Source organism: Festucalex cinctus, chromosome 3, assembly GCF_051991245.1.
Source record: "Festucalex cinctus isolate MCC-2025b chromosome 3, RoL_Fcin_1.0, whole genome shotgun sequence".
Lineage (NCBI taxonomy): Eukaryota > Metazoa > Chordata > Actinopteri > Syngnathiformes > Syngnathidae > Festucalex > Festucalex cinctus.
This window is the reverse complement of record NC_135413.1, coordinates 27,263,866-27,290,175: the sequence shown is the minus strand read 5'-3', so window position 1 is coordinate 27,290,175 and position 26,310 is coordinate 27,263,866. Positions and strand designations below refer to the sequence as shown.

Sequence of the window (26,310 nt, the reverse complement as noted above, 5' to 3'; positions counted from 1 at the left end):
ATTTTAGTTTAAAATAACTTACTTCAACTTCCAGGATCCTTCGCCATACACTGGCCAACGGGAAGACCCAGTGTGTTTGTTTTTTGTTTGTTTGTTTGGTTTTTCCATTTTTAGTAAAGCTTAAAATAAATATCCGTGTTCCGTCGTAACAGCTAGCTAGTGCTAAGCTAACCTAGGTAGGTTGTCTCCGGTTTAGCGTGAAAGTTTGCAAACTCCTTTCGTGCTCGGGCGGCGTCAACCTACGGAAAAGTTACTTTAGCTTCCAGGATCCTTCACCATACACTGGCCAATGGAAAGACCCAGTTTTTTATTTTTTATTTTTAGTAAAGCTTACAATAAATCCATCCGTGTTCCGTCGTACCAGCTAGCTAGCGCTAAGCTAACCTAGGAAAGTTATCTGTTTAGCGTGAAAGTTTGCAAACTCCTTTTGTGCTAGGAAGCCAAACAGCGAAGAAACGACACTACACTAATAAACATACAGCAAAATATTTTTACATTTTGATAATTATACCGATATCACAATACAGCGATGACCGATAACTTAACAGATATATGTAAACAGAGATCGGATCCATGCAGCTATATAACGGGAGATGTGAATTTATTTTATTTTACACTAACCCCATTGCTCCTGACAATATCCTGATAGAGCAAATCTTTGAGACATCAAAATAAAGTATTTCTGTATAAAACAATACTGTACTTTCTGTTCTCGTTGCTGTCTTCAAGGGGGGAAAATATTTTGAGAGTACCTGAGCGATGATGGAATGTCCTGACAGGCCCCAAGGAAAATAGCTTGAAACAATGTGTGGAGATGAGAGACTGGGCGGGGCTCGCACACTTACACAATGACCCACACAGTGCACATAAACACGCACACATTCCTGGTGAAGCTCCGTGGAGAGCCGCTCTTTGTGAGTTGGCGCGATTTATTGGAGCCATTCGGGAGGTCAGAGTGGATCCTGACAGGAGCACTGAGACTCCCGTTCATGCGCTTCAGATTTATTCTCTTCACTTGGAATGACATGTCGGGGATGCCTTCCAGAACAGAATTGCTGAGACCGTATCAACTTCTTTAAGCATATTAAAACACATCTTTTGAACACATTGTGAAAGAGTTTGAACAAACAAAAACATATTGTAAGTGTACAATGTATAGAATCTACTGTATGTGGTGATTGGTCTGTGTCCATGAATGTACAATCCAAAAACAGTTGGGTCAACTTTTGACCCAACTTTTTGAATTATTGAACAAATTAAATTAACAAAATTCTTAAATGAAAATATATTTTTTTAAGCATAAACAAACCAACCAATTTTTTTTGTCTTCTTTTGTGGGTCATTTGTTTGACCCAATTTATAACCCAACTGAATTTGGTCAAAAATAAACCAACCCAACTTTTATTATTTAATTTAAATTGGGTCAAATTTAAATAATATTCCACAAAGGAACCCACTTTGTTGTCGTTGTTTTTTGTGGGTTATTCATTTGAGCCAGTTTTTTGGCTAAATTGAATAACCCAATAGAATTGGGTGAGAAATGAACCGACCCAATGTTTTCAATTTATTTTTTTTTAACCCAAAAAGTTGGGTAAAATTAATTAACAACCCATAAAACTTGTTTTTTTTTGGATTATTTGGTGGCTGTGTATTTGACCCAACTTTTTAGGTTAAATAAATAACCCAAAAAGTTGAGTTGGTCCCTTTTTGACTCAATTGTTTTTAGAGTGTACCTTTGAGATAGTCAGTACACTGTAAAAAGCCATTAAAAAAACAAACAAACCCAAAAACGATCGCTTAAAAAAAAAAGTCTAAAAACGAGAGCACAGTATGTTGTGCTTAATGAAACGTTCATGAACCAAAGCAATCTTTCCATTAAAAAGAATGAAAACTGAATTAATCCGTTCCAAGCCGCCTTTGAGAGCTCACCAGTTGGGCTATTTATCTTCTCGCATCCCATACAGTGATTCCGAAAGTGTGTGGAATGCATGGGCTCCCTCTAGTGGCACTTACTCTGCATAATACTATAGTCACTTTTTGCAAATTGGCAAATTCCCTCGAAAGAGTCAAACTCCAACATGACATTAGCCTCATCTACTTCCTGTCATCGCCGCTTGTGCTTCAACACATCATCCCTGACATGGTACTTGACTAGAGGCTTCCTGGTGGGCTCGGGGATGTCTTCAGTGGGAAGACGGAGGCATTTTCCAGTGTTGAACTGGTTACGCCGTGACATCTCCGTATTAGCGGGAGTGAGCGAGTAGCACATTTTCCAAACAATTCCCTCCTCCCCTTGCACCAATGAGTGGAAAAAAATAAATAAATCGGATGACTTCATTGGTAAAAGTTGTTTTCCCGAGGCACAGCTTTCATGCGTCAACAATTCTCAAGTGGGGGGGGCCAATCATTTTGTACTTTCGTGCTGGTCACATTGTTGAAAGTGTCAATGAAAGTCTTGTTTTCCAAGGGACTTTTTTTTTTTTCCTCTAATTTGGAAGTTGGCCCTTTGGAACTGCTGGTTGGGAATCACATGACCAAGTTGGCACACAATATGCCATATTTGGGTGAGCTGGATGACTGACAATCTATGGAGGCATATTGCATTAAAACAATATACACTAGGCTACAGTGGTGTCTTGTGGTACTAGTTCAATTCATAATTCCTTCCATGACCACATGTGTAATACAAAATACTTATACGCCCCCCAAAAAAACAGCTGATTTTTGCAAATTTTCTCTCTGCTATAAAATTAAACAAATACTATAGGACAAAGTATTGTAAAACAGGCAAAATGTTCTGCCTGTAATATATTTCTTTTAAGTGTTAAAAGAACAGGAAATAAGTTATTTTATTCATTATATATATTTCTTTTAATAATCAGCTGATTAACTCATTAGCTCCCAAAAACGTATAAATACGTCATATTTTAAATGTTTTAAGTGTCCCAAATACGTACTTTTGTTGTTGTGGTTTTTTTTTTATGCCAGAGCATAGAGAAGGCTTTGATGCAGCCTCTCTACTGCAGAAAATGGTTGAGTGGCAGCAGAGTATAAGAGATCAACCAGGCCATGTTAAAACAAGCTGATTTCCCCACAGTTCTAAGCAGAATTGTGAAAAACGATGAAACTTAGCTATGTTCTATGGCTAATTGCTGCACAGCGGAAACAGATAGGAATATACTTTTTTTTTTCCCTGATAAAAGAAGAGACTTTAATCTCTCTTTTGGTATGTTCCATATTTTTATAGCGATAGAACACAATATTTTGCGGGCCTTGAAAAATCAGTCAAAATCCAGGAAAACACAAGTGAAAATGGTTGGGAGTGAATGAGTTTATTGGTTCTAGGAAATTTATTCTGCCAAATATCAAATTTGGCATAAGCCTAACAAAAAAAAAAAAACAAAAAAAAAAATCCACATCGGCCAACCGATACTAATCACTAAACTTGAAACCTTACTCTAACTGAAACCTTAACATTACCTTCACCTAACCTACTGTAAATCCAACCCCGAACCTAAACCCCACCCTGACCCTAAACTCAACCCTCAGTTTAGGCAAAGTTAACATTTGAAGATTATTGCCTGGCTTCTCACTAAACCATACAAACTAAGCGCATGTTGTTTTTGCAGCCGTGCTCCTAAATGTTACAAAAACGAAGCGGCACCATCCCGTCTGCTAACAGGTATGATAGCGATGCTGCCTAGGCGGAGGAGGAGAAGCAACAGCCGGTTTGGCCAAAACTCAAAAGACGTAAACCTGAAAGGCATGCTGGGAATGAAGTCCACAAAGTACACTACACGCTACATAACGATGAGTGACACTGTCAAGAGAGCCGTTTCGTTCATACAGTTAGTTCGTCTGCGTTTGTGTTGAAAGCATTTTGCCACTTCCAACAGTTGACAGATCTAGGTTCTTGTAAAAATAAATAAATAAATAATGCCAATGACCAAAGAAATGAGGTGTTCATCTTGGGCTGTTCATTTTAACACCAAACACTCTTTGAAAGACTGATCAAGCCTTTCTGTTATGGCTTTGATGCGCCAATTTGCACTTCCCAGTTGACTCAATCCTACTAGCGCCCTCTGCAGGATGCACTGATAAAAACTACGACGCGTCCGTTCCATTTCCAATGTTTATGGGAGGGAGCTTCCAGAAGGAAATTTCTCGTTCCAGAATCATCTCTTTGACCTGCTCTGGTTGACCTCTGACCCTGGCTTATCACTTGCTACAAACTAATGAGTGCAAACGAGATAAGTTCCTCCTCTTCCTCCTCCGTGTAGAAGATGAAGAAGTGTGGCAGCGTGTCCATGAGGGAGTCAGGAATGTGTTGAGGCCTTGTATGGTCATAAACATGGAGCAGTGCCGTGGCCTCTCCAAGCTGCTGTGTAAGATTGCTCTGAAAAAAAGAATGGAGGATGAACATTTGTGTCTGAACAGCAGATTTCAGCACGAGAATATGAACGAAAAACTGACTGACTAACCAAATTATCAGGGGCTGCATCCAAGTCATCAAAAGAAGTCAAGAAAGTGCCTGAGTGACTACAAAGGTTGCATGTGTCGCAACATGGTGTGAAAAGCAGACGTTCGGAGCGTCAAGTTATGTCCTCCAAAATCTTTTTACCAACATTTCCCATCCTCCCATCCACACTTCCACAGACCATCCTTAACATATCAGTGACACACCCATACACAAACACGCTATATTCATGTAAAATTATGACTGATATTTAATTGTGTAGTTTGTGGAAAATTGCAACCGGTAAGAAAGGGGTTAATGGCCTTTCATGCTTGGCGGAGGTAATGAGTCACACTAACAGCTGTATTGTATTTTCACAACACAATGGAAGCACTCATCACAGTCCAGCTGCTCACCGATGTTGCTGCGAGGGACAATCGCGCGCAATTTCACGCACGCCGGCGAAAAGTCCATAAACGCATCGTTTGATTGTTGGGAGTTTGGAGCTTGTGGAATTCTGCTGCACCCTTTTTCCAACTTTCCATGTTTGCCAGAGCAGCACACACAATAGCAGGAAGGGGAAACTTCATGGGAAGCATGCGTGCGTGTGTGTGTCTAACAATACAAACGTGCAGCGCCACAAGCTGGCCTTAAAACAATGTTCATATTTGTACATAAGTATCAGAATTTAATTTTTTTTTTTTTAAATAAAGAAACCAGATTTGGTTCAGACTGTGTGGCCTGACTTATTCTGAGGAATTTTTATGACCTTAAGACATTTTAATTTGTCTTTTTATTTTGGACAAAATAAAAATATGGGAATTGGGAAATGTCATATTTTGTTTATTCATAAGAATTCTGATATTTAGCTTTTTGTATTTTTAATATATTTTTGACAGGTAGAGAAGTAAAATTTGATGTGATTTTTGATAATTATTTTTACCTTTAATTTTTATTAAAAAAACAAAACAAAAAACATCCTATGTTTTACAGTTAGAGAAATGTCTAGTTTGTTATGATCTTTTTTTTTTTTTAAATCAGTTTGAAAAACATTACATTAACAGAAACACCAGCAAAAAATATTTATTTAGACGAATGATGATGGATTTTAATTTTATTTGAATTATTTATTTAAAAAAATGTTTCACCAGGAAGAGAATACAGGGAAATTTATTAATTTATAGTATTTATTTTCTACTTAATTTTTGTGTAAAGGTATATATTTTTTTATAAGCAGAGAAATAAGATATACTGTATTATGGCATTGTTTATTTAGAGGAATTTTCAGGTTCATGTTATTTTCTTTATTTATATTTTTATTTGAAATATACTTTTAAAAAAAATCTTATTTGTGTCCATGTAAAAATATTTAGAAGAAGAAGAAATCATTTTTTTTTTTTTTTTTAATGATTAATTTTATTTTATTTCACATATGCATCCTTGTTTTTTCTTTTCCAGACAGGGAACTAAGTATAACAAAAAAAAATAAAAATAAAATATTATAAAATATATTAAAATATCATTCAATAAGAAGCCTGATTTCTTTGGAGGAATTTTGACAATGGATACTCGATATGGCCACAAGTTATGTTCCACTCACTCTAAACGTACTTTACAAAACTAAAAAGATAAATAAAACAAACAATTGTAATTAAATGTTTAAACAAAAAAAAACAAATATAAAAATCAGAAAATAAATAAAAAATAAATAAAAAATCTAACCCTAACCCTAACCCTAACCCTCGATAAAATTAAAAAGTAGATAAAGTACAAATGAAATACAGCAGCATCTTAACACTATGAACGTCCCTGGGTGGGCTCGAACCACCAACCTTTCGGTTAACAGCCGAACGCGCTAACCGATTGGGCCACAGAGACGATGTAAGAATCGCTCCCCACTTACATATTTGTCCACACCTCTCTCGACTGGTCCCGCAATTGTATAGTTTATATAGTACAATTTAAGTTGTTAACTCCTTGTCATGTCGAAACTGCAAGATAATGGCATTCAACAACGCTTTCTCTTATGACACGTAAACTGTAAGCAGACAAAGTCAACAAAGCCAAAAAAACGAGCATCTGTCGGGTCTTCTGACAGCGATGTGTTTCAATCAAAGCGCTCCTTTCCGAAACAAGATTAAACGTCGGTCACGACCAACCTCCTCCACTGCATTTCACAACTGCACTTTCGTCATGGAAACGTTTATGCGAGGAAAGGTGGTTTTGATTAGAACAAGTCAATCGGTTCACATTTGTTCAACAGGTGCGCTCGCATCAATCTGAACATTATAAAACTTTCAAAAGGGTTATTTACGAGTTTATAGTTATGACTGGAAGAACAAGTGAAGGCGGGAGATTTTTGTTTTTTGAGGTAAACGTTCAGCGATTTGCATCATGCAAATTAACGCATGCGTATAGGACGCAAATCTTCAGCAGCAGCTCCATGCAAACCTGAACGCCAAAACATCACATTCTGACTTCATGTCACTGATTTGGTAAAGGTAAAACACCAGCTGTGATCATGGAAAAAGTGACATTTGTAGCATGATTAAGTAAGTCACATTTGAATTGAATGTTCTAAATCAAGAAATGTAAGTTTTTGAAAATATTTCGACAGGCTCAGAAATAAAGTAGGTGAAGTTGTGATCTGATTTATAGTGAGAAATCCATTACAATTAAAATTGTTTTCATCTATTTTATTTTCTTTCTTGGCATTCCCAACCCTTCTCTGCTCTTGATCTCACGACTGACTTATCAAGTCCAGCAGTTCCCTTTGTTTCTTGCGTACACTGGCGTCCCCTGCAGGCCAATGGAGCAATTGCAGAGTCATTGAGTTGGTTGACAAAGTGGTCGTCACATCAGGCTTGAATGAAGGGGAAGTAGTCGCCATTGGGCCATTGGAGACAATGGCGTTCCTCGGGAGATGACGCTTCCTGGAATTGTCAATAGTTTCCAACCCCAGGAGAGTAAAAACATGAAAGCTCCACGGCAACTTTTCCATCACGCCATACATGACACATCAAAAGGCAACAAATCATTTTTTAATACTATTTAATGTTGATTTTAAAAAAAACAAAAAAAAAACATTTGTCTTTGAAGGACCCCTGGAAATGGAAACAAATGTCAATAATTCTTGTGTCTTTTCAGGCATTGCTTCTTGAGACGTCTTGATGGACACGCAGACCAAAATTCATCTTCCGAAGTGCAACCAAAACAAGAATTATATGGAATTTAGCGTCACCCATCTGTCTTGTAAACCTTGTTCTAATTTGGTCGATTAAAAAAATAATAATAATAAAATTAAATTAAAAAAAATTGTGGATCCACTCAAGGACACTTGGAAAAGAAGCCAAAATGTCTGCTTTCCCAACAAAATGGCTGACATGCAAATATTCAGTCATAATCTCATATTTTAATGATACAAGCTAATGAAGTTTTCAGTAGTTACATGGCAGAGACCTGAATAGTAAAAAAAAAGTGCAGACTTTTAAGGCACTCATACGAATCACTTCACCATCTTGAATTCCCGCCCGCCGTCTGGAATCGCGCATCTAGGCGGGGGCGTTCTTCTTGCACTCGACGGAGCAGAAGAGCCGTCCCTGCGCCGCCATGAAGCGCTGGCCCATCAGGACCTTGGCGCAGCCCGAGCACTTGAAGCACTGCGGCGCCGCGTGCCAGTGGTGCTCGCCGTACGACACGCGCTGAGCCTCGGGATCCACTGCCTCGCCGCAGCCCGAACATTTCTGTGGACGTCAGCAAGGCGCAGGTTTTTATGTCTTGTTCGTTTATAATGTGTTGCAGGCTACGTGGAAAAAGTGTCATTTACCACAGCGTAGTTTTTCATGTAGCATGGGGTGCACACGGGCTTGTCCTGCTCCATCACGTACGTCTCGCCGGCCAGGACCAGGTCGCAGTCGAAGCAGCAGAAATGCTTCAGGTGCCAGTTTTGGCCCTCGGCTTGCGTGTACTCGTTACTGAAGATCAGCTACAAAAAAAAACCACACAAAACCCATAGACTAGCAAAATCTCATCTGAGCGGACACCTCTGCCTAATTCTGTAATGGAGCCCACCTCGTCGCAGCCACCGCAGCGCGGCTTCTCACTATCGCCGTAGTGACGTCCGCAGTAGAGCTTTCCGCGCTTCCAGAAGTAGATCATGTCCACCAGCAGCTCGTCGCAGGTGCAGCACACGAAGCAGGCCGGGTGCCACAGATTGTCGTAGCCGGCGCGCTCGGCGTACACGGCCGGGTCGCCGACGCGCATCGGCTGATTGCAGCGGCGGCACGACTGAGGGGAAGGAGATCAGGAAAATTACTTTTTTTTTTTTTTTTTCCCTCTTTCTTTCAGTTTTATGTAGAAGCAACAGGTGGCGCTAACTGTAAGGAAACCTGGAGTAGGTCATTGCCTGAAATGTTATGATAATGACAAAGAAATTGCTCACTCAAAGTTGACTAAGGTTAAATAAACCATAAAAAAATATATTTAAAAAAAAAAAAATAAAATAAAAAAGAAAATTACCGATAAAAAGTAAAAAAGTTAGATGTATGGTACATATTAAAATAATAATTAAAACATTTTATTAAACCAATTGAAAGTGTGGAAAAATGAAAATAAAATATTAATCAAACTACAAAATATGAACAAAATATACATAAAAATAAGACTAAAACCAAATTAAACCCATACAAAATACGAACAAATATAAATAATAATATAGTAATGAAATTGAAGTTAACCATTAAGAATATAACACTGTAGATGGCATAATTGACTAAAATTAAACGGTATGAAATAAATAAAATCAAAACTGAATAATGAAATGCAGTTAGCCCAAGTTACCAACCTTAAACCCGTCAAGAAATGTTAAAATAATAGCTGGAAAAAAAAGTTAACTAAACCCATAAGACATAAATAAAAATAATTAAAACCACAAATAAATGAAAACTTACCTGAATTTAATTTAACCCTTAAAAAATGGGAAGAATAGAAAATAAAAGCTGAATAAATATCGAAATTGAGTTAAGTCAATTAAAAAAAAAAAGGAAAAAATAAATGAGTATAAAGTTAGTTAGCGCAGTTACTTCAACTTAACCAAACAACAAATTTACAAAAATGAAAATTTGAAAATTTGTGAGTTTCTACTTTTTATGCATTATTGGTGACCTATGACACAGTTAGCACACGGACGAGAGTCCAAAACGCCCATAAAGAGTCCTTACGCTAGTTTGTTAAGTGCCAGGAAGTGTCGGCTAATTGTTGCTGAAAGATTAGCTGCGCTGGCGTGTCGCGTTCATTGTTGCGCGGAAAACAAAACTCCGTTCAGTGCCAGTGGAACACACAATGCGCCGCACGCACACAACAGCTAAACATCCGTCACGGCGTCACACCCGAACGCTTTGATGTGACATTTACGACCGGCTGCACATTTTTTTACTGCCCGCTTCATATTCTAATAATACAATTGAAGGCGGCCTGCTTGTATGTTACAAGAAGATGGTAACATTTTTTTTTTTTTTTTAAAGTTGTCCTTTCATGTGAGAAATTTGTTTGTCGCAAAGAAATTTTGCAAGCTCGCAAACATCACATGACCAAACTGGAAACAGGTGAGCCGTGATTGGTCGTTATCTGAGCTCTTTGGCACTGGGATGTCATTTTCAGTCGACAAAAAGTGACAAAATGGCCGTCTCCTGAGATGGATAAAAACAGCTGGATTTTTCTTCATAACGCATATTGCACAAATGTAATATTAATCAGAATGCCGTGTTTAGGCTAGCGAAGGCGCACGGGCCCTGTGGTTAGCGCACAATGTTGCGTAAGAGACAAATATGAATGAATAAGAACATGAATGTATTCACTGCCAAAGCCAAAAGTCCTTACGAAGCTTTGCTGCGGGGCTCCTGGAGCGGCCATGGCGCCAGCGGTGGCCGCGGTGCCCACGGCGCCTCCAGCAGACATGGACCCTGCTCCTCCCTTGGGGCCCACCGCTCCGGGTCCCGCTGCTTTCGCGCCTGGTCCGCCCTCACCCGCCGTCACCGCCGCTTGCTGCACAAGAGCCATCTCCTCGGGCAGCCTGACGTCGCCGACACCCAGCGCCTCGTCCTTGTACTTGCGCACAAACTGTTGCATCTTCTTCACTTCGGCCGGGCTCAGCTCGTGGCACTTGGACGGGTCCTGGTCGTGCTCGGGCAGCTGGCGGGCCATCTGTTGGCGGCGGTAGGCGGCGCCTTCCGTGCCCGCCACGGGCCGCTTCTCGGGCGGGAGCAGCTCGATGTAGCGCACCGCCTGTAAACGGGGAAGCAAAAAAAAAAACGGACCAATCAAGAAAAGAGGAAAGGGAAAATATTTGGGATTAAGATATGATCGTAGACCAAACAGCCAGCACAGCACATTCGGACCTTTGTAAAAAAACAAAAAATAAAAAACAGCATAGAATCTTTAAAATTTTACCTGCAATGAAAACGAGTTTGACATCATCTCATTTAAAAGTTGTAGTAAGTTGTTGATTGGTGATATATTTACATCGTGTACTACAGCTAGTTGGGTTTTGTTGTTGTTTCTGACTAAACTTTGGCGTCCTCTAGTGTTTACAGGCGATTACTACCAACATGAAAATGTGGTTAAAAAGAATTGTGGGATATGTAAGAAAATGTAAAACCAGTTTAAATATAAAAACAGATTAAAACAAAAACGTGAAATTCACTTTAACACATTAAATAATTGTAAAAAAAAAATACAGTTAAATGAAATTCTGAAATTTAGTATGCAATTAAAGCTATGACTATTTTAAATATATTTAATATAACAAAAATAATCACACATACGTAGAATAAAAAAAATATATACAACAATTTAACATACATATCATCACTGCTATGTGAAAAAGATTTATGTCCATGTTTTTCATTTTTATGTTTTGGGGTGAAACTGAATGCAGACATCCCAAAAAACCTAAAAGAAAAAAATAAAATAAAATCTACAAAAAAAAAAAAAATGGACATAAGTGTTTTCACGAAGCAGCGACAATATACTAGAAATAATTAAATACACTTAAACAAAAAATAAAACTAAAAATACAGCTAAACATAAAATGAAATACTTTCATTTTGTAATAATATCGAGTATTGTATCTCTAATTGGGTGGACATTAAACGGAGTCTTCTTGATGTAATTGGGAGAATTTACCAACTAAATATTATTAGAGCTACCAAAAGATAGTTTTTTAATCAGATCGTAAAATTGTGAATAATCACAATTCATCGCTTAATTAAAAAGGCTTTTTTTAAATCAACATTTTTTGCCTGCCAAATTTAAAGAGATCCTGTTATGTGTTAATTCTTTCAATATTTAATGTTATAAGGACGTCAACATTTTTTGATCCACTGCACACGCTCATCCTCCTCTTTTTTAAAATCAGTTAATTACTTACAGAATTTAAAAGCGCACACATAATCAAACTTACCACATATTTGTTAGCCACAGGAGGCGCCCACTCGTACGTGACCGACTTGAGAGGCGTTTCTTTGCTGACCGGCACCGCGTTGGCTGTGGCGGGACTGACGTGAACGTTCGCCGCGTTAGCCTTGACGGGGGCGACGCCAGCAGGCCGGGCCTGGGCGCCGCCCGGCGCCGTACCTCCCGAGGTTGCCTGGACGCCGCTGGTTGCAGCAGGCGGGACGGAAGCCGCGGCCGCAGCGGCGGCGTGAGGTACGGATGCGGCGGCGGAGGCGGGAGACACGGTGTGGGCGGTGCCCGGTAACACGGTGTGGGCGGTGGCGGGGCCGCCCAGCGTGATGGTGACGGCGTTGCCGCGGTACACGGGGGCGCCGTCCGTCTTCAGTTTGGCAATGAGGCCGGTGTACTTGGTGTCCTCAAAGAGCTTCCCCACCTGCAAGGACATTCGGGACGATCAGAAAAGCCACTGAAGGGCACTTGGGGAAAAGACAAGAGAAACAATTTTTTGGGGGGGTTGTGGAGTATTAAATTCATCATATATGTGTGGCAGGACAGACAGAAAAGAAATAGCGAAATGTAGTTACTCAAACATAACATAACATAACATAACATGTTTTTAAAAAATGAAAACCATTTATTTAAATTTATTTAGAAATACAAAAATAACGCTGTTTTTCACAGAAACTTTTTTTTTTTACGTGAATAAGTTAAACTTATTCAATAATGAAATAATCATAATTTAAAAATATGATTTATAAAAAGGGGAGAAACACCCAGTGGGGAAAAAACAAACAAACAAACAAAAAAACAAAAAAAAAGTATGCTTGTAACTATTTTAAAAATGTTTTGGGGGAAAAAAAAGAATCACATTTTCCAAAAAAATAAAAATAAAAAAACAACAAACAAACAAAAAATTAAATCATAAAAATTAGTAAATATACAAATATATGTGGGGGGCAAAAAAACTACTACCAATAATAACATTCTTTAAAATAGTCATAATATTACAAATTAATTAAATTCAATTAATTATATTAATAAAAATGACTTGACATTTGAAATTTGATTTTGTTGTATAAAAATTATTAATCCTAATTATTATTTTCAATATGGAAATGGAATGACTGAATGAAATGGAGTCACAAAGTTAACTAAAAGTTCAATAAAACCATAAAAAAATGTAATTATATTAATAAAAATGACTTGACATTTGAAATTTGATTTTGTTGTATAAAAATTATTAATTCTAATTATTATTTTCAATGTGGAAATGGAATGACTGAATGAAATGGAGTCACAAAGTTAACTAAAAGTTCAATAAAACCATAAAAGCATTTAAAAAAACAAAACAAAACAAAACAAAAAAAATTATAAAGGACATAAAAACTTAAAGTTAGCTAATTATAATCAAACTCATAAATTGTAAAAAAATAATAATAATAATAAAAAAATAAACTTTTTTTTTTTTTTTTTAAAGTACCTAAAGTAGGAGGAAACTTTGGAAGCACCTGACCTTTTTGTTCTCCTCGAAGTTCATCTGCACATTGTGCTCTGCGAGCCCGCATTTGCAGTTCCTGCAGATTTTTCTGCAACACACAACAATGGAGCAACAACTCAATTAATATGCGCGTCTAACACGCCATCCAGACGCAGGCCAGTCAGACATTTTGGCAACATCAGTGATTATGAGCATAATTATTTAGGATTGCTATTACTTGTAAAAATATATAAATAAATAAATATATATAATATATAAAAGCAGTTTGTGTCAAATTTTGATGGATGGGGTCAAAATGGCACGATAAAAGGTTGCATATGACGTCATATGACAGCTATGATAAAAATAATCAAAGCGTTATGAGAATGCGATTGTTTGAAGTCCTAATGATCAAAGGCTTCTAAAGGTTTTTTGTTTTGTTTTTTCGTTAAGAGGGTTAAAGGAGGCTTAAAGGTTATTGTAATAAATATTGCAAAGGTGATGGTTTAATGTTACCGGTTCGGGTTTCAAAAGACTATCTGATGAGAATATTAGGGTGAATGAAAATACTTCACCGCTCACCGTTGAAATTACATAAGCGCTTCCTCCTTCCTCCTCCTCCACAATGCCCAAAAGTTTCTTTAATTTTCTTGCATTTGGCACATATATCAGATTTAATAAGTTTTGCCGGTATCAGCCAAAGTAGCTTTAATCAAAGAGTTTTTTTTTTGTTTTTTTTTAAACTTATAATGATTTTAATACAGTTTACAGCATTTCCTTCATATGCAACACATCTTAACACACTCCAATATACATCTTCTACATCTGCCAGTCCAATTTAAAAAAAAAATTAAAAAAAATCTGTTTTTAACTTGGGCGAGAACACACCTTCGCAATTAGCAATTAGAACTATCCCGCTGATATATTATGTAATGTTTCTTTTTTTTTTTTTTACACAATTTACCCACGCTTACTCATACACTGTACATGAGGTAAATCTGTCAAAAACTTCAAAATAAGTATGTGCACAATAACGTCTACAGTTCAAGTTACATAAGCGCCTCGACTTTTAAAAGACCAGCCGCCCTCAAACTTATTCATTTTACTCCCGACCTTCGTTTCTGCAACTCCGGTAAGTGATTTTATTTACTTCACTTGAAAAACTTCTGCGCCGGTCACAAACTGCATTTATATCTTTTTTTTTCAATGTTCATAATTACGGACCGGTTGAACAGAAACCTTGCAAAGAAGTGTATGAAAGCATTTACGTCACCCTTTTTAAAAAGTCAACAGACTCAACACTAGATTCCTGACATGGTCAAGAGCAAAATGTTGAGCCTCTGTGTTGTGACATCACTCAAGTGTTGCTAATTAAGTCTCCGAGCCGCTGATCCGTGTCCCACAACGCTTGGATTTTGTCCGAATCTCGCAATGAGTCATTGTGTGAGTCCATGATGTGGTGTCCTCAACAAAGCGGCCTTGTCACTTGCTCATGAACTTCACTGCTGGAGACTGTTTTCTCCTCAACAGAAAATATGTGCTCAACAACAAAAGCCTAATTCATGTGGTATTTCTTTGTTTTGTCCCCCCCCCCCCGTTTTATTCTCTTACTGTGTGTTTACATTTTCCTAGAGTTAGTTTGTGAGTCTATGAGTTAGCGTTAAGCGAAGGCTCAAGGTAAGAGTTTTTTCAAATGCGGAACTGAAATTTATGTTATTAGTAGGAGAGTTATGTTTAGTTCTTAGACTTTTTAAAAATTTATTTAGGATTAGGTTTAGAATAAGAGTAAGGGTTTCTAATGTTTCTAAGTTAGTTAGGTAGTTAGTTAGTTAGTTTCAGGATAATGGTAAAGGTTAATTAAGGTAACAGGTTTTGAGTTAAGGTAGGTTTTTTGTTTTTGTTTTAGAGTTTTTAGTTAAGGTATGAGTAACAGGTAGCTTTTAACAAACGTTTGGGTAAATGTTTGTCAGTTAGGGTAGGAGGTAGTTAGTTATAATTATTTAGTTAAGAAGTATGATAAGGTCAGCTACCAGCTAGCTAGTTAGTTTCAGGATAATGGTAAAGGTTAATTAAGGTATCAGGTTTTGAGTTAAGGTAGGTTTTTTGTTTTTGTTTTAGAGTTTTTAGTTAAGGTAAGAGGAATGAGTAGTTTTTAACAAACGTTTGGGGAAATGTTCGTCAGCTAAGGTAGGAGGTAGATGTAATTATTTAGTTAAGAAGTATGATAAGGTTAGCTACAAGCTAGCTAGCTAGCATATTCTTTACACTAAGTAACTAACTAGCTAGCTAGCTAGCTAGTTAGTTAGTTAGTTAGTTAGTGTAAAGAATATGCTTTTAAATAAGGTTTATGTTTAGGGGTGGTTCGCATGCTAGTTAGTGTTAGTTAGTAACCAATTTCCAGTAGAGCTTGTGTGAATAAAAGTTGCACATTCAGGGATTTCTGTTCAGTCAGTGTTTGAGCCACTAAGGAAAGAACCACTGCGCCCACAAATAAAAACATGGATGCAGAAAGTAGGGCAATAGTTGATGATAAATGATCAACAAGTTCAAGCTCCTTGGTGGAGATCTCACCTCCAGAAATGAAGCTCGAAACCTTCACACTTGTCTTTACACTTTAAGCAGGCGGCGCCCGCACCAAACTCATGTCCCAGGGTCATCTGAAACATAAACATTACATTAAGGAGACACTTCATTTGGTACACACCTCAATGAAACATCCTTTTGCGACCATATATGGTCATGGTAGTCATTCAGTGACTCAGCGTGGTTCCTCAATAAGGCTGACTCAGGAAGCCTTGGAATCTGTCACTTCCTCTGTTCTAACACTCAATGTTTTTTTCATCCATCCATCCATCCATTTTCTTGACCGCTTATTCCTCACAAGGGTCGTGGGGGGTGCTGGAGCCTATCTCTGCTGGCTTTGGGCAGTAGGCGGCTTTTTTAAAGAATATGTAAAATAAAAATGATAATTTTATACATAGAAAAAATGACAAATTTAACTAATTTTAAAGAGAATAGAAAATAACATTTTGAAAGAAAAACAGTCATTAAAAAATATTAAGGATATTTTAAATGAAAAAAAAAATCAAAATATATCAGATGAATTAAACTAGATTTCTTTTTACGTAAAAAAATAAAATAAAAATAATTACTCCCTTTTTACTATGAAAATTAAAAAGTTACTAGTTGAATCCAATTTAAGTAATGCAATTAACAAACTAAAATTTAGTAAAGCCATTTTAAGAATGGGAAAACAAAGATGATTAAGTAAACATTTTTAATGTGGAGAAATAAAAATGAATAATTTAATTTGAAAGTATGTAGAAAAATAAAAATGACTTATTAAACCTAAAGGCTATGGGAAAAAATGAAAATGACTGATTAAGCATGTCTGTTATATTATCATTTCGTTGAGGATTTTGGAGCTTCCACTAAAAATAAATAAATAAATAAATAAATAGGCACATCCCCGAAGAACATCTGCTATTTCACATCTGTCAGACCACGTTTGCGAGGGTGATTTTCTTTCTTGTGGGTGCAGATGTTTCCATAAAACATCTGTTTGATTACACAAAGAAGAGCAAATACAGCTGTGGGGATGAGCAGTCAGCATTTGAGAATGTTTATCTGTGTCGGGGATTAAAATTCGACGCCTTAGCAAGAATGTCTGGGTCATCTGGCAGCTCAACAGAAAATCAGTTAATGCGTCTGTGAACACACTAACAAAGAAGCCCCTTAATGGGAGTGGCTATTGACACTTTTTTTCCCTTAAGCATTGGACAATAGATGGCTGGAAGTGCATCAGTGGCTGTGGCTCTCCTTGCCCATATAGGAGGGCACTATTGGACCTCGATTGCTCCATTTTGTTTTTCCACTTCATTCAAGTGGCCAAGTAGTTGCCTTGAATCCCCGATTTTGGCTCACAACAAAAATCCTCCCCTTAGCACCCCCCAAAAAAACAAATAAAATAAAATAAGTGACAATTAAAGTAGAAAAATGGAGCAGCTTTTTCAGCCATTCATTGAATGGGACTAACAGTTGTACATAAAACGAAAACACAGAGATTTTCTAGAGACCACACAACGCCACTTCAACTTCTGACGTCACTAATAAGACCACGCCCCTTAAAGGCACACACCCAACACACAAATTCTACAGTACGTGCAATATTTACACTTTATAAAACCAGATTATGCTTTTACATTCGCTTTTACTGTTGTATTATATATTTATTTTTATATAATACAGTACTATTTTACTTTATTTAAACATGAAACAAAAAAAAACGTGTCAGTCAAGTTTCCATAATTGGTCCCTTTAAGTTTGCTAAATCTCAGTTATAGGTAATTTGCTGTAAACTGAATCATGAATGGTGTCATAAATTAACAATGGGTTATGCCAGGGTCAATCGACACAGTTTAATAAAAAGTGTAAAAATAACTATCGTAGTTTGAACAACTTTTGTTGTCTTTGGCGGCCAGTGACGACCACCTGCACTGTACCCTCCTCGCGCACCTTAGCAGGGCGTTGACTCACCTTCTTCACTTCCTTCTCGATCTCCATGTCCGCTTCCCTCGGCTCCAAAAACACACCAACCGAACCGAGTGGACCCCGACGGGAAAGCTGTCACGATTACCCGCTCGAGTGACACGACGAGATGGACCAGAGTCGCCAAACGGGCTGGTCTTTACACTACTTTCGGTTCTGGAAGCCAGCCCGCTACTCACGAGCGTCCAGTTATAACAGCTGAAGTCAACATTTCCGGTGTTAACGAACAAAATAAGATAAACCATGATACGTTTACAACGTATAATTCGATCGTTTGCGTTGTTTTTAAATGTTACATGCCGAACTACATACAGATATAGTTTCTGGATAATCAAACATTCATAGTAAACCAGCTGTCGTCATTGCGAAGCTTCAGGACTATTTTATTTTGAAATTAACTATGCCATACTTCTATGTTCCTTACGCTAACTTAGCACGTCTTTCAGACTGCCGGGTCCCGTTCACTTTCAGCTGTCCCAAGGATCGATGACAGATGTTTCATTGCTCCAATAAAACGAGGCATACAAACAGCGATGATGAAATCAGCCAATCGGCGGTCAGAGGAGGCGGGCCTCATCCTGACAAAGGATTGGGGCAAATTCACCACTTCGAACCTGCAGTCACACTTAATCCCTTCACTAAAAAGAATGTTTTTAAAACGTGTTTATTGTATTATAAAGAGCACTTTTAAAGACATCATACTGCCAAAGCAATCGTTGTGATGTTACATGTCTGGAAACAATGTGGTTTCCTGTGAGAACTTCTGCCACACCCTGAAAAGCTATTAATCAGTGAACTGCCAAGTTGCAGTTGCAGCACACTGTTGTTGCAAATTTCAGCATAATTAGCACACTTATAAATAATATGAATGCCTTATTTGTAAGTACAGTTGCCCCTGTTAATGAACTGCAGCCAACGTCTGTAGTGCAAAAAGAACACTGTTGATAGTAAAAGGTGAAAACTTTTTCATTGTACAATAAACTTTACCATGTTGTCTTTTTTTTTTTTTTTTAAACCAAAGCTGTTGCACAAAAAATTATATAAACCACCTGTATATAAATTAAATGATGCTCAAGTGGTATGGTTTAACTTTGATGGCGTTAATATAATGCAAAGTAAATTCACATGACTAAATACAGAGGCATAAATAAACATTTTTGTAGATATTTTGTGGTTGAATAGTTTCAATAAATATAACTCATACAGTAAAAACATGTTTTCACTTTCTTGGTTTGTATTGGTTTAGAACAACACTGCATCATATCACAAATAAAATAAAATAATATAAAATAAACAGTTTGTTCCATTAACTCATCCGTTGAAAGTGTCATTTAAAATGCAACATTTCCGACCAACAATTTTCCAGCCCCTTTATCTTGCATTTATACAGAACTATTGGGGATGCAATCATTTTTATTCCTTTCATGTCACCTTGAGTCAGTTGCTCTGTACATTTATACGATTGACAGTGTGCATGCAGCAATCTAGAATAGTTCAAGTAAGATAAAAAAAAAAAAAAGAAAATAAAAAAGAGGGAAGTTCCGTGTGAGAACGCTGTCTCACTGTGACAAGAAGGCACCGAATAGCAGAACACTTAATAAGTGCGACACCTTCAGTGAGCAGGTACGTGCTAACGTCAAGGTTTGTGTGTGTGTGAGACCATAACAGATGCTTTTACCACCTATTTTGCTATCAGTCGTCTTACATAAGGCAAAGCTGCAGCTTGTTAGCCGTGCTAAAGGTTGTCTTTCTCCTAAAGTAAAAATAAATGTTAATATTTGCATTCTCTGCCGGAGATCAATGTGACTTAGCTGTGCGTTATCCAAGTGTGTGTATGTTATATTTGCTATTAGAGGAGCACATGTTCTTTCACATCAAAATTGCTTATTAGATTCATTTTTTTAAGTTTTCAATTAGTAACGAGGTCACAAAAGAGGAAGATGCATCTTCTTCCTGTTGTTTTCTCATTTGCTTCATTTTCAAAAAAGAAAAATCATAATACTATATAAACCATCATATTATGCAGGTGCTCCTAATGACGTGGTTGATGAGCATTTTGTTAATCATGTTTTAAAAAAAAAAAAAAAAAAAAAAAAAAAAGTATAAAAGTTGGTATTTTTCTCGAATAGGATTTAAAGAGTCAGCGTTCCGGCGTGGGAATCGTCACAGCTGCCGACACACCTCCCTGCCCTTGAGCAAGGTGGGATTGACCCGCCCCTCGGTGGGACCATAAAGGGGCGCGCGGGGGTCCCGGGCGGGACTCTTGAATTCTGTCACGATGAGGGTGTTGCTCGTGTTGGCCGCGCTGCTCGTTGCCGCGCTGGGCAAGGAGACGTTTGAAGGGTGAGTTGATGCCCAACTATGGAACGCATGTTACAAATTGTATTCAGCCTTGGTTCAATTGTGCACAAAATAACATTTTATGACTTCATTTTAGTTAGCGGGAGCAGTTTGTGCACTCGGCAGTGTACACTGGCAGATGATGATGATGAGGCCTACATGATCGTACTATATATTTTATACTCTAGGGCATGACAGAATGTTCATGTTGGTTCAGGGCTCAATTTGGAGCAATAAATGAGTTGGACAAACATGAAAGAATATCATATTTTGTGTGTCCCGCCCACTTTGAATTGCTATATATCATGTTCTGTAGCTAAAGGAGCAAGCAAGTGACCAGTGAGTGTATGTTGACATAAGATGCCAACAAACTCTTTCCTCACTCGTATGTGTGGAAAGTTCTCTCCTACTGGTGTGTTGTGACACTTTGTGTGTGGTGTTCAAAGACATCGGGCTCTTCACACGATTGCAAAGTGTATGTGCGACAGGGTCCAGTTAAAAAGTGTGTACTGTGATGTCTTTGAAGACAGTTTTTCTTTCACATGCTTCTTCAAATAAAAAAAATAAAAAATACACAAACGTGACATTGTTTGCTGTGTTCAAGGACAGCAGGTTCTATTGCGCTGCCATTTCAAAAAGATTGTATTAGGTTCAGGTTTTTCCAACAGTTGCAAACCGTATTTATGTTAAGTTCTTCTGATGGTTGTGTAAAAAGAAAGGTAGAAAACATTGTGGGTTGGCTTCAAAGAAATCAGGTTTTCACTATTTTCGTGTAGCCAAAAAAAGTGTAAATTGTGTGTTAAGTTTAAAGACATCATGTTCTTCACATGATCGTGTTAAAATGTTGTGTGTTGTGTTGAAAACTATCAGGATCTTGGCATAGATATGTAAAAAATAAATAAATAAAAAAACAAAACAAAACCCATGTGTCAAGAATTGTTCTGTTTTCAAAGAAATCCGGTTCTTGTACGGCGTTAAAAGACGGTTCCTTTGTGTGTGGTGTTTTGAGTTCAAAGACATCAGGTTTATCAATTGGTTATGTTGCATAGTGCTGTTGCAATGTGTTGCATTTAAAAGATGGCGCTGTACCAATATGTTGCGTAGACCATTGTGTGTGATGTTCAAATACATCCGCGTGTTGTATTCAAAGACATCAGGTTGTCCATACAATAGTGTAAAAAAAAAGTATATTGTTAAACAAACTCTTTGTAAATCTTTGCATTGTGTCAAAAGATGAACAACCTGTGTTGCGTTCAAAGACATCAGGTTCTTCGAATGGTGGCAAAGGATGAAGCGCAGCTGTCTCTTCTGAAGCAAATGGAGGACATGGAGGAGTATGGGGTGAGACAACATCCCATGGTGGCAATCAAGTATAAAACTACACATCTTCAAACAATATTGTATAGATAATGCAGTGTTTGTGTGCTTGCTAGCTGGACTTCTGGATGGAGGCGCGCGACATGGACACTCACGTGGACGTCAGAGTTCCCCTCGGGAGTCTGGAGGCCGTCAAACTGTTCCTGGACACCAACGACATTGAATACTCCATCATGATTGAGGACCTGCAGGTCAGAACACCCTGTTAGTTAGTTAGTAATTGTATTGGTATAGTAGGGGTGTTAAAAAAAAATCGATTCGGCGATATATCGCGATACTACATCGCGCGATTCTCGAATCGATTCAATAATCGGCAGAATCGATTTTTTTTTTTTTTTTTTTTTTTTTTTTAGGATTCACACCTTGAGCATGGAAGAATGTTATATGAACGGCACATTAAGCCTTAATATTTTTATTTTAATGCTGTTCAAACATGAAACAGATTACAACCTCTATAAGACTGAAATTTCAGATAAATAAATATTACATTTTCATATAAATCTTACACTCTACAAGCTTACTGATTAGTATTTTCTAAATATGAATGAAAAAAAATCGCAACAATCGACTTATAAATTCGTATCGGGATTAATCGGTATCGAATCGTGACCATTCGTATCGGGATTAATCGGTATCGAATCGAATCGTGACCTGTGAATCGTGATACGAATCGAATCGTCAGGTACTAGGCAATTCACACCCCTATGGTATAGTATTTGTTTTTGGTGAATTGGCTGGTTCACCCATTCATTTTAGTTAGTTAGTGTTTGTATTAGCATAGTATTTGTTTTGGTGAATTGGTTGTTTCACTCCTTCATTTTAGTTAGTTAGTAATTGTATTGGTATAGTATTTGTTTTTGGTGAATTGGCTGGTTCACCCATTCATTTTAGTTAGTTACTTAGTGTTTGTATTAGCATAGTATTTGTTTTGGTGAATTGGTTGTTTCACTCGTTCATTTTAGTTAGTTAGTTACTTGCTGTGTGCGGCAGCTGGTCTGCACTGCAGTGATTGACACACTAGTTGTTTTTCCTCAGGTGATCCTGGACGAGGAGCAGGAGGAGATGGACGCTTCTGCCCGTTACAGCGAGCCCAGAAACACCGATAGCTTCGACTTCTCCAGATATCACAACATCAATGAGGTGTCACTCGTTGCCGTTCTTCACTTGTTAGTGACACGACGAGAGGAGGGAGGACTCAGACGCAGATATAAAGTTGGCCAACAAGGCTGCAGTTTTAATGACCGGAAAATCAAAACGCCTCTTAAAGAGGGAAAAAAGGCTGAACAAAAAAAGCTCCAAACTGGAGAGACAAAAAGGGCACTCAAAAACGGGGACAACAGAAAGCGCTCCACTAGGGAGGAAAACAAGGGGCAAACTAAGGGCGCAAGGCAAGGCAAGGCAAAAAACAAGGACTGTGGTTCAAGGGCTGTGAGGACGCTTCCATGCACTGAGAGGTGACACTTCGGCAACGGAGGGGAGAATGCTGATGGCTTTGATTGGTGACAGGTGGCGATAATCATGGCCGGTGACCGGTGATTAGTGAGGGGCAGGAAAGGCAAGTGACCTGAGATGAGAGGGGAATCAGAACTTCAAAACAAAACAGGAAACATAACTACAAAAATAAGAGCATGGACCGCCACACCGGTGGCGGCGTGACAGTTAGTGGCTGATTGCTTGGTTGTTGTCTTCAGCTTACTGATGTGGTACTTTTAGCTGTACAAGTTCCAGGACATGCTGGTGGCCGAGAATCCCAATCTGGTCAGCAAGCTGGTGATTGGTAGAAGCTACGAAGGGCGTCCTCTCAACGTGCTCAAGGTAACAATGCTTACAAGATGATACGTACATGAAACTTGGGATTTCAGTTTAGCATCATTAGCATGATTTGAGCAGATAATCTTTTTTTTGACATTGTACAATGGAAGCATTTATTTTATTTTTTTGGTTCGTAGTTCAGCACGGGTGGAAGCAAGCGTCCCGCCATCTGGATCGACACGGGCATCCACTCTCGTGAATGGGTCACTCAGGCGAGTGGCGCCTGGTTCGCCAAGAAGGTGATCCGATGTCACTCAGTGTCTACATGAATTACTTTTGGCGCCGTTTTTTTCACCAAAATGTCATTTTCAGATCGTCAACGACTACGGCCGTGACCCCGCCCTCACCGCCATCCTCAACAAAATGGACATCTTCCTGGAGATCGTCACCAACCCCGATGGCTTCAACTACACGCATACGAGCGTGAGACTTAACGTCATCAATATTACTAACTAGTAATATTTTCCTCACTTTTTTTTTAACGTTGGATTCGATTTTTCCAGAACCGCATGTGGCGTAAGACCAGGAAGCCCAACTCTGGTACCTCTTGTGTGGGTGTGGATCCCAACAGGAACTGGGACGCTGGTTTTGGAGGTAATGTTGTGCAAGAACAAACATAGCCTTCTGACCAAGGTTATTTTAGTACACCAAAACTAACGAAAAAACTACAACTAAAGTTCAAAAAACAATTTCATTAACAAAATAACATAATAACAAAAATGCTTTATTAAAAAACGAAAACTAACTGAAACTACATTTTATGTTTACAAAACTAACTTTAACTATAATTTTAGCAAAAATGTCCCTTGTTTTAGTCTTTGATAATCAATTTAATGAATGAGTCAAAATGTGATTTTAAGTAGATTTATTTTGATATTAATCGGACTAAGGACATTTGAAAGTGTCTCACGCAGAAGACACGCTTAGGACTGCCCCCTTCATTTGAATAACATTTTGAGCTGACAGAGCATCTGCATGTGAGAGGAGAGTGTTTTTATTTTTTGATTGATATTTAATTCTATTTAAATATGTATTTTTTTTATTTTCACAGTTGTTTAGTTGTTTTTTTTAAATTATATTTGATATCAGTTTTTATTTCACTTTTATTTATTTATTTTATTTAGTAAATTATTTTTTTTTAATTTCGTCCGTTTTGATCCTCCATATCTTAACACCTCCCATCAACTTTTCTTATATTGTTTGTTCACACCTATGTTATAAATGAACAAGCTAACTAACTAATGGAGTTAGTCGATTGTTCCTCTGTTGGTTATTAGTCATTTTTTTTGTTCATTCATCCTAAGTTATATTGTTAGTTGTTCCTTTTTCATGCGTTAGTCAGATGGTGTACCAGTTGTTCGATTCTTCATTGGTTTGTTGCAGTCAGTCTTTGTTAGTAAGGCAAGTTGTTAGTCGGGCATTTATTTTCAGCATACGGACAAACAAGATAGTCAGTCTTTTGTTCCTTTGTTAGGAACAAACAAGTGATGAATTTCCTTCATTAGTTAAAATGTCAGCTGTTTGTTCTATAGTTTGGTACTCATGTTTCTTTCATTGCTAGCTTAAGTTGTTCCTTGGTTGGCGAGTTATTTGTAGTCAGTTGTTTGCAGTGTTTGGTAATACACATGCGTGAACATTACATTGCTACTATTATTCTTCATTTAATTATGTTTAGTCAGTTATGCCTTGTATTGTTGTTAGTCGCTTGTTCGTTCCTTTCATCAATTGTTGTTTTCCTTATTTGAATCAGCTAGTTAGCAAGTTATTCGTTTCCGTTGTCAGTTCCTTTCTTTGTAAGTCACTTGTTTGTTCTTTCCGTTTTTTTTTTGTTTTTAATCTTGATAAAACAATTGGTGAGTTCTTAGTTTAACCTTCCTTCCCACTGGTAGAAAAACTTTTGTATGAGCATCAGTATACTTCTTTTAGGCCCAGGCGCGAGCAGCAATCCTTGCTCGGAGACGTACCGCGGCCCGCGGGCGCACTCGGAGTCGGAGGTCAGATCCATCGTGGACTTCGTCAAGTCTCACGGCAACATCAAGTCCTTCGTGTCCATCCACTCGTACTCGCAGATGTTGCTGTATCCCTACGGATACACCAGGACGCCCGTCAGGGACCAGGCTGAGCTGGTAGGCGTTCAACCCAAATAAATGTTGTATGATGATGCTTTGTTACATTCTATATTCGTTTGTTTGTACAGCACGCTTTGGCCAAGAAGGCCATCACCGACCTGGCTTCTCTCTACCGCACTTACTACCGATATGGAAGCATCATCAACACCATCTGTGAGTTCTCGTTCTCACTGTACGATTCCGTTCAACATGGTGGAGGCCTGTGCTTACCGTTTAATGTCACGTGTTCCAGACCAGGCCAGCGGAGGCACCATCGACTGGACGTACAACCAGGGCATCAAATACTCGTTCACCTTCGAGCTGCGCGACACGGGCCGCTACGGCTTCATGCTGCCCTCCAACCAGATCGTCCCCACGGCCAGAGAGACGTGGCTGGCCCTCATGGCCATCATGAACCACACATCCAAGAACCTCTACTGAGATGCACATCGCCCTCTACAGGAAGAGGAACGTCATTAATAACAACAATAAAGCAACAGTCAGGAAAAGCACTCGCTTTTTTTTTGTTTTTTTTGTCTCAACTCAACTCAAGTTTATTTATATAGCGCTTTCAAAGAGCCTAAGCTGTGGAACAATAAAATAAATAATTAAATAAGCAGAATAAAATGTAAAACAAAACATTTTGTACAATATATTGACAAGAAAAATGACATGAAAAAGCACTCGCTCTTCTCGGCTTTGTCTAATAAAGCAGAATAAAATGTAAAACTCAACATTTC

At 38.1% G+C, this 26,310-nt stretch overlaps 2 protein-coding genes, 1 long non-coding RNA gene and 1 other non-coding gene across 5 annotated transcripts; 1 reads left to right on the top strand and 3 right to left on the bottom strand.

Moving 5' to 3' along the window:
* Positions 1-6,260: 6,260 nt before the first annotated feature.
* Positions 6,261-6,334, bottom strand: trnan-guu (transfer RNA asparagine (anticodon GUU)). Its single transcript has one exon. It is a non-coding gene; the product is annotated as a tRNA-Asn (tRNA).
* A 1,514-nt stretch (positions 6,335-7,848) lies between these two features.
* tes (testis derived transcript (3 LIM domains)) lies at positions 7,849-18,352 on the bottom strand. Its single transcript, XM_077517238.1, has 8 exons — positions 17,922-18,352; positions 15,957-16,042; positions 13,422-13,494; positions 11,916-12,341; positions 10,334-10,738; positions 8,528-8,743; positions 8,283-8,441; positions 7,849-8,199 (listed from the first exon to the last, which is right to left on the bottom strand). Exons 1-8 carry the CDS (start codon positions 17,946-17,948, stop codon positions 8,008-8,010), a joined length of 1,584 nt encoding a protein of 527 aa, XP_077373364.1. The 5' UTR covers positions 17,949-18,352; the 3' UTR covers positions 7,849-8,007.
* On the top strand, positions 14,498-26,082 carry cpa5 (carboxypeptidase A5). 2 transcript variants are annotated; one of them, XM_077517241.1, is made up of 12 exons: positions 14,498-14,517; positions 20,063-20,276; positions 21,533-21,614; positions 21,707-21,841; positions 22,686-22,790; positions 23,364-23,465; positions 23,600-23,701; positions 23,775-23,885; positions 23,966-24,056; positions 25,389-25,588; positions 25,660-25,744; positions 25,824-26,082. In XM_077517241.1, exons 2-12 carry the CDS (start codon positions 20,212-20,214, stop codon positions 26,009-26,011), a joined length of 1,266 nt encoding a protein of 421 aa, XP_077373367.1. In that variant the 5' UTR covers positions 14,498-14,517; positions 20,063-20,211; the 3' UTR covers positions 26,012-26,082. The 2 variants fall into 2 exon arrangements, with proteins under 2 accessions (XP_077373367.1, XP_077373366.1); XM_077517240.1 differs by lacking the exon at positions 14,498-14,517 and adding an exon at positions 19,449-19,556.
* LOC144016305 (uncharacterized) lies at positions 20,718-25,994 on the bottom strand. Its single transcript, XR_013282885.1, has 3 exons — positions 25,802-25,994; positions 21,746-21,835; positions 20,718-21,581 (listed from the first exon to the last, which is right to left on the bottom strand). It is a non-coding gene; the product is annotated as an uncharacterized LOC144016305 (long non-coding RNA).
* Positions 26,083-26,310: the final 228 nt, after the last annotated feature.